The sequence below is a fragment of the Aythya marila genome (genome assembly GCF_965140915.1).
Source record: "Aythya marila genome assembly, chromosome: 2".
NCBI lineage: Eukaryota > Metazoa > Chordata > Aves > Anseriformes > Anatidae > Aythya > Aythya marila.
Window position 1 is genome coordinate 156,393,364 of NC_139043.1, and position 13,018 is coordinate 156,406,381.

The 13,018-nt window shown below is 58.4% G+C and overlaps 1 protein-coding gene across 2 annotated transcripts in view; it reads right to left on the reverse strand.

The window, feature by feature from the left end:
• The window catches only part of HSF1 (heat shock transcription factor 1), a 37,480-nt gene that overhangs the window by 14,104 nt on the left and 10,358 nt on the right, over positions 1-13,018 (reverse strand). For both annotated transcript variants that reach the window (XM_082754698.1, XM_082754699.1), the window contains exons 5-6: positions 388-463; positions 76-137 (exon numbers count right to left, since the gene is read on the reverse strand). In XM_082754698.1, coding sequence (XP_082610824.1) covers positions 76-137; positions 388-463 — 138 coding nt within the window. The remainder of the gene's footprint in view (positions 1-75; positions 138-387; positions 464-13,018) is intronic.

A 13,018-nucleotide genomic window follows, 5' to 3' on the forward strand; every position in this document is an offset into this window, starting at 1 on the left:
GGGGACCCACTCTGCTGATCCTCTCTTTATTCTCAGACAGGGAATCTTTATCTGGATGTAGAAATGCAGACTTACATCTTCCTCTTCACCCCAAGAATACGGTTGGATTGCACCAATGAAATCAAAAACTGGATAAGCTGTGAGGAGAAAAAAAGGAGACCCGTTAGGGTGCGTGCTGTGACACGGATTAACCCACGGGCGCCAGCGGCTCCCGGGACCCCTCGGCTCAGAGCACGGAGGGGAAAGAAGGCTGGGGGGGCACAGGACGTGGCAGCCAGTGGCGTTCCAGAATCTCAGGGCATCACAAGGAAACGCAGCAGCCAAAACTGCTCTGAAGCAGAACAAACACCGCCGCCCTGCAGCGAGCCGTGAGCTGGGGGGGCTTACCTTATTGACAACTTTCTGCTGCTGCGCGTGCTTCTGCCTCAAGCTGGCTACCTCCCTCCACAGCGCCTCGTTCTCGCTGCAAGAGAAGAAAAGGCCAGCTGAGAACAAACGCGGCCAGGCAGGCGGAGCGAATAAAGCCCGGGGTGAGCCGGAAACCTGCAGCAGGGGATCTGCCGCCGCCTCCAGACGCGGGCTCATTTCCAGCCTCGCGGGGCCGCGGGTGAAATGTCGCTCATTAACTCTGCTCCGCCACGATCCCAGCCCGGGAGCAGCCTCGCACACACGGGCAGGGACGCGGGGCCGCGCACGCAGCTGCTGGGAGGCATTAGCGGGGCCCTGCGGGAAGGGCTGGGGGGCAGCTCTGATGTGGCCCAGGGGTGTGGGGTGGGCACGATTCGGATCCAGCTCCTCCAGAGGTGTAAACGGGAAGCCACCGAGGCCCCGGATGGCACTGGGCTGCCCCGTGGAGCTGCGCCCCTCCGGTTCCCACCAGCAACCCCCCAGCTCCAAATGGTTTTTTGAGCTTTCTAGGCAGGTAAATGAGAACAGCAAGGACTGGCTTGGTGCGTGCTGCGAACACAAGAAGTAGTGCAGAACTCAGCAATAAACCTGCGTTATTTCTTCTTGTTCCTGAAGCTCCTGACCCACAGAGCCGTGGTTTAAGCCGTGTTTTTTTGGGGCCATGGTGCTGCTGTGCTCCCCGTACAGCCAAGGACTCCGAGCGAGCCAGCCCTGTGTGTGGAGCCCTTTCAGGGATTCCTCACAAGCTTTCACCTCATCAGGGCTCCGCGGTGCAGCCCCAGCGCAGATCAGGTGTCCCCTGGGGTCCACAGGGCACCAGCACAGGGTGGCCACCGGCAGAAGCCCACCTGGGAACGGGTCAGGCCCCGTTTGCCCAACAATGGGGTGGGCAAAACTCAGATTGGGGAAACTCTCCTGAGGTCAGGGGTGGCCACAAAGATGCCCAGGGTTGGAGCAGCTCCGCCGTGGGGCCGGCTGAGGGCTGGGGGTGCTGGGCATGGGCTGGAGAAGGCTCCGGGGGCACCTCCCAGTGGGCTACGTGTGCCCAAGGGGGCTGCAGGAGAGCCAGGGGGGGCCCTTTGTGGGGCTGTGGGGACAGGATGGGGGGATGACAAGCTCACAGGAGGCAGGGGAGGTGAGAAATAAGGCAGAAATTCTGCCCCCGGGGATGGTGATGCCCAGAGGGGTGCCTGGGCCAGTGCCTCGGCCCCTTTCGGGGTGCTCAGAGCTTGTGGGGCACTCGGTGCTTTTGGGGCACTTGGTGCTTTTGGGGCACTCAGTGCTTTTCGGGTGCTTGGGGCAGCACGGTGACAGCCTGGGTGCGCGCGAGGGCCGCGTGCCGGGGAGCAGCCGCCGTGCCGAGGGCGCAGCTGCCGCTCAGCTCAGCTGCGGCCCCGCTCCCCGTGCGCCCGGCCGCCAATTAGGGCCGGGGAGGAAGGCTGCTGCTCCGTGCCCCGCGGGGCCTCGCGCCGTAAATTAGCCCGGCTCGCCCCGGCGCAGGCCACCTGAACACCCCAAACCGCCCGGGGACTTTGGGGGGGTGGCCGCGCACCCAGCGGGGCCGGCCTCGGGGAGGAGACGCGGCCCCGCGGAGAAAGCAGGCGGCGGGAAGGGTTAAGCAGCAGCGAAGGCTTTAATACTTTCTTCAGCACGCTGTTTTACGAGGCAATTAAACGCCGGCGAGGAGTTTACAAGGGCCGGTTTCAAACGTTTCATTTCGGGAGTTATTAAAGCTCCGCGGAGCGCCGGGCCCCGGCGATATTTCACGGCGCGGCGGCAGCCGGCCCCGCTCCGCACCTGCTGCTCTTAAACCGCTGCTCCCGGGGGACACGCGGCCCCCCCAAAACTCCCCAAAAAAACCCCCAGCACCCCCCCCGGGACCCTCGGCCGGCCCCGGTGGCCGGGCTGCAGCGGGAGCAGCGCCGTTATCGCGGCATCGCAGGAGGGTGCGGGCGGAGGGCACCTCGTGCATCAGCTGCTCGCGGCCCCCCCGTGCTGCCCCCGTTATCTCCCCCGGCCAGGAGAGCCGCTCGTTTATCACCACACGGAGCCGGGCCCTCAGGAGCAGCCTTCAGAGCAGCGTTAATTAGCAGGCTCAGGAGCGGGGCTGTCACCCGCCCTCCAGATAAAATACTCCCCGGTGGAGCCGCGCCGGCGTTCCCAGCGAGGCTGCCTGAAATAAATGATTGTTTGCTACCCGCTGCTTTGCGATTTAAAGGAGATGCCCTCCTGCAGCTTCCCACCCTCATCAGGGCCGTTCCTACCTGGCCTTTCTCTCAAAAGCCAGCTCCTGGGAGCAGGTAATTACAGAGGAATTTTTAATCTGCCCGAGGGCGAGCTCCAGCGCCCGGCTGTGGCGAGGAGCCCGCGGCCACCAGTGCGCTCACCGACAGCAGGCGTGGAAAAAACTTTGTTCCAGTTCGTCCCTCTCCTGTTTGGGAGGTCTGAACCCAAGGAACTCACCCTAATACACAGCTTTCAACCTCAGCACGTGCCTGTGACCGTATGTGAGCACACTCGGTGGGCACGGAGCTCGTAGCGGAGCGGTTCTGCACCCAGCGCTGTTCCCAGTTTCCACCTCACACCACGGGGTTTAGAGGTGGTGTTGCAGCAAGCTGTGGATTCCTTCATCAGGCAGTGCGGCCCCGTTCCAGCGTTTCAGGCAACGGTGCACAGAAAACAGCTGGAGTGGGACTGAGCAAACCGAGCAGGATCTGAAGGGCCCGGCGATGCCGGGGGCACGCGACAGGTCCGGAGCAAAGATCAGGGTGATGGGTGCCACGGCCTCACCCAAATTTCAGACTTTGCCAACCCAAACGTACCCCAGCGACCTCTCACAGACAGACACAACCCTCCTTCCCTCCTCCCTCCTCCAGCAGCACGGTGCCGGCCCCACATCCTCACGGTCCCACGCGCTGCTGAGCCCTGCCCCGGGGCTGCTACGGCTCCTGTGTGGGGATGGATGGAGGGCAGCAAGCCCAGAACTCGCAGCGGGGCTGGAGCAGAGGAGCTGCAGCGGTCCCTGCCGACCCCAGCCCCGATTTTGGGCTAGCTGTGGTGGTGGAAATGAGGGAGAGCAAAGCCTTGCACCGAGAGGGCAGCCCCGAGCTGCTGGCGCTGCAGATAAGTGGTTCTGTGTGAGCAGCGAGCGGCCCAGCCGCAGCGGAGCCAACACACAAAGCGAAGGCAAAGAGGCAGCAACTGCTCCTCTCCCTGCTGGCTGCAGGCTGGAGGTATCAGCTGAAGTCAGCAGCTGGCAGATTCAGCGCGAACAAAAGGCGGCGGCTCCCCAGGCACCCTGTGATTGAGATGCAGAACTCGTGGGACAAAGTCACACAAGAAAAACAAATCCACCGGGGAGCCTTACGAGGGCGGCGCTGCCACCTCGGGCTGCCCCGAACCGCCACGGGGTGGCTGCCGGGTGCTCCAGCAGCGCCCACCCCGCTCCTCTCCCCCTGCCTTGCTCCTCTCCCCCACCTCGCTCCTCTCCACTCCTGCCCTGTGCCCACAGCCTCGGCAGGAGCGGAGCAGGCAGGCAGCACTTTGGTTCCACACCCGGCTGGTTTTGAGCCCTTGCTCCATCCCCAGGTAATTTCTGCTCGCTGTTGAGTCCCAGCTCGAGCCCTTCCCATCTTGGCACCCTCTTTGCCCAAACCAACATCCAAACCACTGCTCTGGGACCAACACGTGAGCCACCAGACCCCAACATTCACGCAACAGCAGTCCCGATGCCTCACGGTGCTGTCTCTACGAGGGCTGCAGCACATGAGGAAGGGGCTCTGGGGCTCGGGGCAGGGTCAGCATCGCACCAGGGACCCGGCCACGCAGGAGGAGGCGCTGAGCGGAGCCGCGGTGCTGACGGTGCCAGCTGTCCGGGGGCAGGAAGCAGCTGGTTCTCAGCTCGCACTAAATCAGCTACCGGGCTGAAAAGCTATTTCCAGTCCTGGCCGTGGTACGATCAATCTTCGTCTCCAGCAGGTACCACCTCTGCGCCTGCAAATGGCTCGCGCGCCCGTCTGGAAGCAGCTGAGAGAGGCGCGCTGCTAATGACCGCCCCGACCAGCGGAGATCATCTGCATTCTGCTGACTAAACAAGGATGCAAAGCACACGCATCTATCAAAAGCCTCTCAGCACTGCTGCTCCGGCCTTTTTATCATCGCAGCGAGCTTCCAGGAGCAGGCAGCACTTGGCCTCCGCAGGCTGCAGGCGCCGACGGAGCGCAGCAGACGCAGGCAGCGACAGCAGCCCCGGTTTGCCCAAGCCCACGGGACCCAGGCAGCGAGGAGAGGTGATAGCAGTGCCCGAAAAACATCCAGCTTTCAGGCTGCAGAAAGCACCGTGCCCTAGACGCAGGAGCAGGCTCTGAGATGTGGCCGGTTCCCAGCCCCGAGCACCGCGAGGTCCTGGCTGAGGTCAGCGCCCTGGCACCAAGCACAAAGCAGATTTTTGTCACTTCTCAGCATAAGGAGAGAGCATGACCCGAAGAAAGGCAGCCTGACCTGCCCCAAAAAACAGTATCACTGGTTTTGATCCTTACTTGTTCGCCCTCTCTCACTCTGCTGATACCCACAGCGCCTGCTGCAAGCCACGATGCCCTGGGCTGCACCACCAGGGGGGAGAGGGGATTGTCCCCCTCTGCTCTGCCCTCCCTGTGTCCGGGTTTGGGGTCCCAGCACAAGGATGTGGGGCTGTCAGATCAGGTCCAGAGGGTCTCAGAGATGATCAGAGGCTGCAGCAGCTCTCTAGGAAGAAAGGCTGAGAGAGCTGGGGGTGTTCAGCCTGGAGAAGGCTTCGGGGAGACTTCCTCGAGACCTTTCAGTACTTAAAGGGGGCTTCTAAAAAGGATGGAGAAGGACTCTTTACTCATGTGGATGATGATAGGAGAAGGGGAATGGATTTAAGCTAAAAGCAGATCAACAAGCAGATCTCTAATTCTCCTACCTACTTCACACGTGGAATTCATCCATGCTGTAGAACCGCCAGGACAGAGTTAATTTTCCTCCTAGGAGCTGGTAGGGTGCTGCGTTTGGGATTTAGGATGAGCAGAGTGCTGAGAATACCCTGATGTTTTTCTTTTTGCAGGGCAGTGCTTACACCAAGCCAAGGGCGTTTCAGCTTCACCCTGTCCTGCCAGCGGGCAGGCTGGGGGTGCAGCAGGAGCTGGGAGGGGACAGACCCAGGACAGCTGACCCAAAGTGCCCAAAGGGCTTGGAGAAGAACTGGTCCCACTGGGACACCTCCTCCAGAGCCTCCAGAACCAACCACGACACGATGCCAGCAGAGCAGGGCTGTGCTCAGCCACGAAGCACGGTGAAGCCGTTCTGCTCAGCCCAACGCCCCGGTTCTCCAGGGCTGCAGAAACCAGGGCACTTCTCCAGAAGGGTGACAAAGATGCTTTCAGCATGAACGGTTTCCCAATAACGGTGACTTGCTCGCTAACCCTGGAGTCTCACGGAGGTGGATGTGGTCCCAGATCAGCTCACCTTTTAGAATAAAATCTGAATGTGACGTTATCCAGGTGGCACGAGGGGAGAGCCCACCCTTCTGGGTCGATAAAGATGAGATGCCTGAACTCAGCCTGTGCCTGGGGCCTCTCCACGTCCCCTTTAAACAGCCAGTGGCTCTCGGACTGAGTGAGAACACAGAAAACAGAATGAGATTTTTAACTGTGCTCTGCCCGTCTCCCGAAAAGCAGAGGCTCAAGAGAAAAGCAGGCAGCGCACTGCTGCTGGACTGAAGGATGCTGAACTGCGAAGTAACCTCCTCCTCCTCCTCCTCCTGGCCTCCCGGCACGGCCAGAAGCACCACAAGTCTCCAAACAGCTCCTGGGGACACTCCAGAAAAGCAAACCGGTGAGGGCGAGGCGTGGAGGACGGGACAAGCAGCAAGAAGGACACGGAGGACGCCGGGTCTCCGCGGCCAGGAGGTGCCTGCAGGTGCCGAGCAGGCACCGGAGCCCACGGCGAGGAGGCAGACGTCCCTGCGGGCAGCACACCAGGACCTGCCTGAGGCTGCCTGCACCACAGGCAGGGTTAGGAGATGCTTGGGCCGTGTTATTTCACCATCAGCATCCCAGCCCGTGCTGGTAATTAATTTCAGATTTAGATCAGCGCGCTGAAAAACGAGTACTCCACAGGTCTTTAAGCCGTGGTTTGGAATGACCAATAAAATTGACTTCAGATGATCTCAAGCAGTGACTAAGCTCGTAAAAAGCAGCAGCGTAGATAAAACACACAGATCCCACGTTGTGCTCGGCATCGCGGGCCATCAAAGCAGCTTTCAGATCAAGCTGATGGTTGACTCGGAGCCAGCGCAGGTCCCCCGGGAGCGCACGGGGAGCCCATAAAGCACCCCGCTCCGACTGTCCCGTTTAGAGGGCATAAAAGCACGGCCCACAGCCCCGCACAGGGCTGGCAGAGCCAACAAAATCCACGCCATTAGACAAAAAAAAAGAAGAAAAGCACGCTTGCAATTAGTGCAGGTGAAAGCTGCTGCAGGACCCAGCCCCTCTTCCCTGCAGCGAAGGTGGGAAGTGGCCAGGTCCGTGCACGCAGGTCCCCTTTTTGGCTCTGGGGGAAATCTGGTTTATGCCCACGCAGCTCTCCTTCCATAAAATGGGGCTGGGGGGTAACCCAGTTCCAGGGTCTCGTTTTGCTGCTGCTACAAAAGCTCCAGCCCCTCCGTTTTGAATGCTTCGAGCCCAAGTGCCCCCCAGTGCCAGCTCCTTCAGCACGGGGAGCCCCTGAGGCACAAAATGCCCCAAACCAAGGCACTGCCAGGCTTCCAGGGTTCCCGCAGCTCTTCCAGGAGCCCGCGCCTTGACAGTGACGTCTCACTTCCAAACCTGAACCAGGAGGGTGCCACGACTCAACTCCGTGCTGCATTCTGACGTATTTTTAAAAGGGAATTCAGCAGCAAAGTAAAAACATGAATTGTTGTTTCCGGACGGGTACCAGCGGGCTGAGAAGTGGAGCCCCCACGAAGCCGCCCCATGCAGGTGCTCAGTAAGAGCGCTGCAACCATCCTAACACCTCTTCTCCCCAAAAAAGAAAAGAGGAGAGCAAAGCTCCTTCCCCCCGGGGACGAGAAGCTCCTTTATCCCATCCTGACCCCAGCACACACCCCTGGTGCCTCCAGAGCCCCTTTGACATAAACAGGCTCGCGTGCAGAGCACACAAAAGCCTAAATTTGGTTCGAGCACGAAGGGCAGAGCAAGGAGCAGCACAGGCACCGCCGAGCAGCACGGACACCCCAGCTCCCCTCGCACCGAGCGCGCGCGGCGCACGAGGTCTTGCGGGCTCATACAGCGGGGTGTAAAACGCTGAAAATATCTGGCCAGCGATTTCACAAAAGATCTCCTCACGGGTTTCACGTCCTCGCTGTGCAACCTGGGCCCCACGTTTTCCGCGCCAGTTGCAGCAGAGGCGGAACAACGCCGCCGCGCTCCCGGAGCTGCCGAGGGGAGGTGAAGAGAGAAGAGGGGCTGCAAGGCTGGGGAGCGCCACGCAGTTACTCATCTCCCAGACGATTTCCAAGCAGCTTTTAACCGGAGCGCCTCGGTCCCCGAAGGTGGGAGGGCTTCCATTAATGAGGCACGGTGACTAAACTTGGCTATCACCTCGTTGGCTTCGTTATGTCCTAGCTCAGCTTTTCTCTCACCTAGCACCGATGGATTCAATCTTTTCAACAAATGTTCTAATGCAGGCTCTATCCCCTCAGGTCAGTGTCAAACGATAATATATATGTTGCTTTTGGAACCCTGAAACCATAAAGAAAGTTACACGGGTCAAAATTATTTGCCATGATTTACGGGGGGCTTGCATACGGTAAACTAATTCTGGTGAAGAGGAATTACGCCGCGAAAGGCCAAGTCCTTGCGTCTGTTCGGATTTATTTTCACCCAGAGAAATTTCAACTTTTAAATTCTGTTAGCAACTGGGGCCTTGTAAAAGCGGCGGGGCCTTGTAAGCAGAGCCCGGGCGGGAGGAAGTGCGCTCAGCTCAGCGTCCCGCGGCACAGCTCCGCGCGCCGAGCCAACGCCAACGCGGTCCCGGAGGGAGCCGTGGAGAGAAGCGATAAAAACAGGTGCAGACACCACGGCTCGCTCGCTGCTCTCAACAATCTGGTTAAGATTAAACTTACGGATACGCTCCGGCTCCCCCGGGACTCGAGCTGAGCCGAGGAACCAGCAGGAAGGGGCGCGCTGCCCTGCCCGCCTCGCCGTCCTGCCCGCGAGGGGTGGGTGCTGCGCCCCGCAGGGCTCTGCTCCTTCCTCCCATCAAAGCAGAGTCTGGGAACGAGAATTTTGGGGGACGGTGACATTGTCCCTGCTCGGGATGCTGCCTTGGCCTCGCCACCCTCCCCGTGCAGTGCGCCATCAGGCTCGCTTCGCTCTGCATCAACGCTGGCGATCGCTGCGGCACTTCAGGGTAACACCGCGGTGGCACCGCGCAGCCACACACCTATAAAATGATGCCCGAGGGTCTTTCCACGCTGGAAATCCCCAGCAGAGCTGCAGGAGACGAGGAGCTCGGGCAGGAGCTGGGTGCAGCACGCGTGGCACGGCGAGAGCCAGCCCCAACTGCAGCCGTCAGTACGGAACCTCCACGGCTCTGCCTTTAAAAGCCCAGAAGGAAACATTTGGCTTACACGAGTCGCAGCTTCAGAAGCTAAGAAAGCAGAACAGAAGCCAAAAGCAACTGCAGAAATTCCAGGTCAGTAACCTGCTCAAATTTGAGTGTAATTAATAACCACTGCTCGCCTGCCGACGCCTCGGGACGACAACTGCCTCCCCGACCGAGGGCACAGCTCGAGCGGACGCCTTCCCCCGCACCGCTGGAGCCGGGCCTCCGGTCATTTCTCCCGAGCTGGCCCCCCGTGGCTCTCCAAACCTTGAAATGCTGAAAGGTGAAAGCACTGAGAAACAGGAAAGACGCCGAGAGTAACGCTTTCCCCATCAGAAATTCTCACGTGAGAAAAAGCTGCTGGTAAACGAAGCGTGAAAGCCGATGCAGCAGCGCTTCGCAGCGGGACCATTCGCTGCAGGCAGCCCGCTCACAACCGCCCTGGCCAAGCTGTGCCACTGCTACGGGACTGCCGGGGGTGCTGCAAAGGGAAACCAGCCCTGCCCGAGGCACGAGTAGCTCAGGGAAGATGTTAAATAACCAGGAATTCCTCGTGCTGGCCGGGGGAGCAGAAGAGCTGCAGTCCCCGAGGTGTCCGTGCGATGTCACGCGGTGGCACCTTGGAAGAATCCCTCCTGTGGCACGCTTGTGTGAGACGCCAGGATTTAGGGAGCAGGGAAACGGAGAGGATGTTTGAGAACAAACAAAAAGGATGTTTTACAACAAGCTGCGTGACGGAGACCTCACCGTGCCTTACTCCATCCACCCAGAAATGCCCGGAGGGGATGTCTTCATTATGCTCCAATAAATTTCACTTCGGAACACGCAGGAGAAAGGCAGCAGCAAGGAAAGAGGCGTTCTCTGGAAAATGGTTAACCCTCTGGAAGAGCCGGGGAGGGCAGCAGAGGAGCATGACCACAGGATGCTCCTGCGCCAGAACGAAGGGGACTCTGTGCTTCAGCAAGGGGTGAGGGAGCCGCAGGCTGTCTGCTCCTCGGGCTGAGATCTGCTCTCTTTGCACATCTTGCTCCGTGCGGTAACTAGGATGAAGGAGCCACGGTGAAATCAGCCCGTAACTCCACGAGGCAGACGGGCACGAGGCCATGAAAAATCCTAAACCCTTCCCTAAAGCTCACAGCCACCTCAGATGTTTGTGTCACCTGTAGCTTGCCTTTCTCGTACGTTTTGCACAGCTCTGTGGTTGTTGTTTTAAATCTCCAGAGGCCCATAAAAGACCTGGAAGAAGACAAAGGACTTGCATCCGCCAGGACAGAGCCAAAAAGCAGAAGCCCACCAAACCACCACCCCCAAACCCATTTCCAACTGAGAGCACGGAACCAGGTGAGACCCCAGGGAAGCGATATCCTGGCTGGAAAACCCTCAGCTGCCTGGGAGCACAACCCAGTCCTGCTTACACACAAAAAAAATAAAACAGTCTCACTGCCCAAATTCAGCTTATCTACTTTCCATCTACTTGCTGCCAGCGCTAGAGACTCACCCAAATTATTCGTGTTTGACAGCAGAGCTGTGCTTAGCCTCTCAGACAGACTTTGTGAGCTAAGCCCGTCAACGTGGGAAGATTTGGGAAGGGCTGTTCACAGCCGGGCAATAAAACGGCCTTCTCCGTGAGCATTGCATCGGGTGTGCCAAGGATGATATCCAATTTAAACCAAAGCCCCTCAAAACAGCTTTCCCTTTGCTAGCCCCAGCCCATGTGCGTTTTCAATACGCTGCAAAGATCTTACTTGGGCAGAAGACAAGCTGCGATCGTAAACTTTCTTTCTGCCGACAAAGCAGCTGGATATAAAGGACACCTGGTGCTCGCTGGAGCGGACCCCCCACTCAAAACGTGCCCTTAGACGGGAAAAAAGAAAGAGATTAGGAACAAAGTGGCTCAGGCACTACGCACAGCTTTATGTTCGAGGCACCCTCAGCCCTCTGGGGACTGCTGGGGCTGCCTGGGGTAACACAAAGTGGTTGCAGCTCCTCTCTGCCACAGGCAGGCCCCTCGCTGCTGTGCTCAACCCTGCTCCGACTGACAAACAGACCCTGCGGGGGGGTCCTGGAATGGGGCTGCTCGGAATCTGTAAGGTGGGATGAGCCGACCTGCGAGAGGGATGGGGAGGAGCAGTGGACATTCAGATTGTCCCACAGCATACTTTGTGGCATCAGATTTTCAAGCCCCAAACCAGAAGATCATCCAGGCTGTAAAGCACACCACGGGACTTGTGTGTGTTCGTCCCTGCTTCAAGTGCTCGCCCCGTGGCTCAGCTGGGGTAGGAGTCCTGCAGGACTGCAGCCAGCAGGGAGCTCCCCGGGCAGCAGCATTTCATGTGGGCCATGGAATGAAGGTGCTAAAGGAGGCTGAGCGCTCACGCTGTGTGCTGATGGAGCAGCTGAAATGATGGGACCGCGGAGAGGCAACACCATGTGAGCCATCAGACCCTCGAGAACGCTTAAAAAGCCTTGTCAAGAAAATAAGTGGCAGCCATGAGCTGACAAGAAGCAGCTGATGCTCCGAAGCACGCTGCAGATCCAAAAGGGCTGGCCCGAAGCGAAGGGGGTGGATTATTGCTCAGGAAGCAGGAAGAGAATTTTTAATCACAAGCTCCTGAGGAAATGGGAGCAGCACCACGCCGGCGCGCTGGGTATCAGCCCAAGGACCAACAAGTCACAGCTTCACCCAGAGCGTTTCCTTCTGATCATCTTGCAGGAGCCCAGCCACCTGAGAAGCTTTCGAACAAGTGCAAAATATTTCTAGCACTTGGTGGGTGAGCACCCCCCTGCCAGGAGCGGGGAAGCCGCGCTGCTCAGAGAGGGGCTGCCAGCTCCCTGCGAGCAGCAGAGCTCCAAGTCCTGCTGTGTGCACTCCACCTAGCGGTTTACAGGCCGTTTGTAATTAATAATGCTAATGTTTGCTCTGACCTGAGCCAGCGGAGCAGCTGGAACGCAGCCTGGAGACCTACAGCGCATTAGGAAGGCGCTCATCCTCACACAGGGTTACAGGCACCATCCCAAAGCGTGCTGAATGCCCTGGTTTCAGCCAGGACAGAGTTAATTTTCCTCCTCGGAGCTGGTAGGGTGCTGCGTTTGGGATTTAGGATGAGCAGAGTGCTGAGAATACCCTGATGTTTTTCTTTTTGCAGGGCAGTGCTTACACCAAGCCAAGGGCGTTTCAGCTTCACCCTGTCCTGCCAGCGGGCAGGCTGGGGGTGCAGCAGGAGCTGGGAGGGGACAGACCCAGCACAGCTGACCCAAAGTGCCCAAAGGGGTATTCCATGCCTTATGGGGTCATGCTGAGCAATAGATAGGGGGGGCTGCTCGGGGTTAGGCTGGGCATCGGTCAGCGGGTGGGGAGCAACTGCATTGGGCATCACTTGTTTGTGCACATTAGTAGTACTATCATCATCATTATTATTATTATTATTGTTATTATTATTTTCCTGTCTTATTAAACTGTCTTTATCTCAACTCACAAGCTTCACTTTCCCGTTTCTCTCCCCCATCCCAGAGAGGGAAGGGGGAGGCTGAGCGAAGGGCTGCGTGGTGCTGAGCTGCCGGCCGGGTTACAGCAGAGCCCTGACAGCCCATCTGACAGAAGCTGTAGGACTGCTGGGTGGCTAACGAAGATTTCCTTTTTGTTTTTAGGAAAGGAGCACAGCTGGCTCCAAGCCCAGTGAGTTTGCTCTATGAAGGTGGAGTTTTGGTTATCCAGGGTTGGCTGCGTACGAGATTTTCACTCAAAGCCATGCTAGGAAAGGCTGAATCTCTTTGCTCAAGAGACATTTACAACAATTAACAAGGCATTTGTGTCTAACAAGACATTTTCCCTTTCACCTCAAAGGGAAAATGGAAGCAGCCACCTCTGCTGTCCGTAGACCCCCAAAACTGCAATATCAACAATGGTGCACAAATGTTTTACCTGCTGCTATTTGGGAACACGTTTGGAGGACAAGCTACTTCTCTCTGCCCTTGCAGAGAGCCT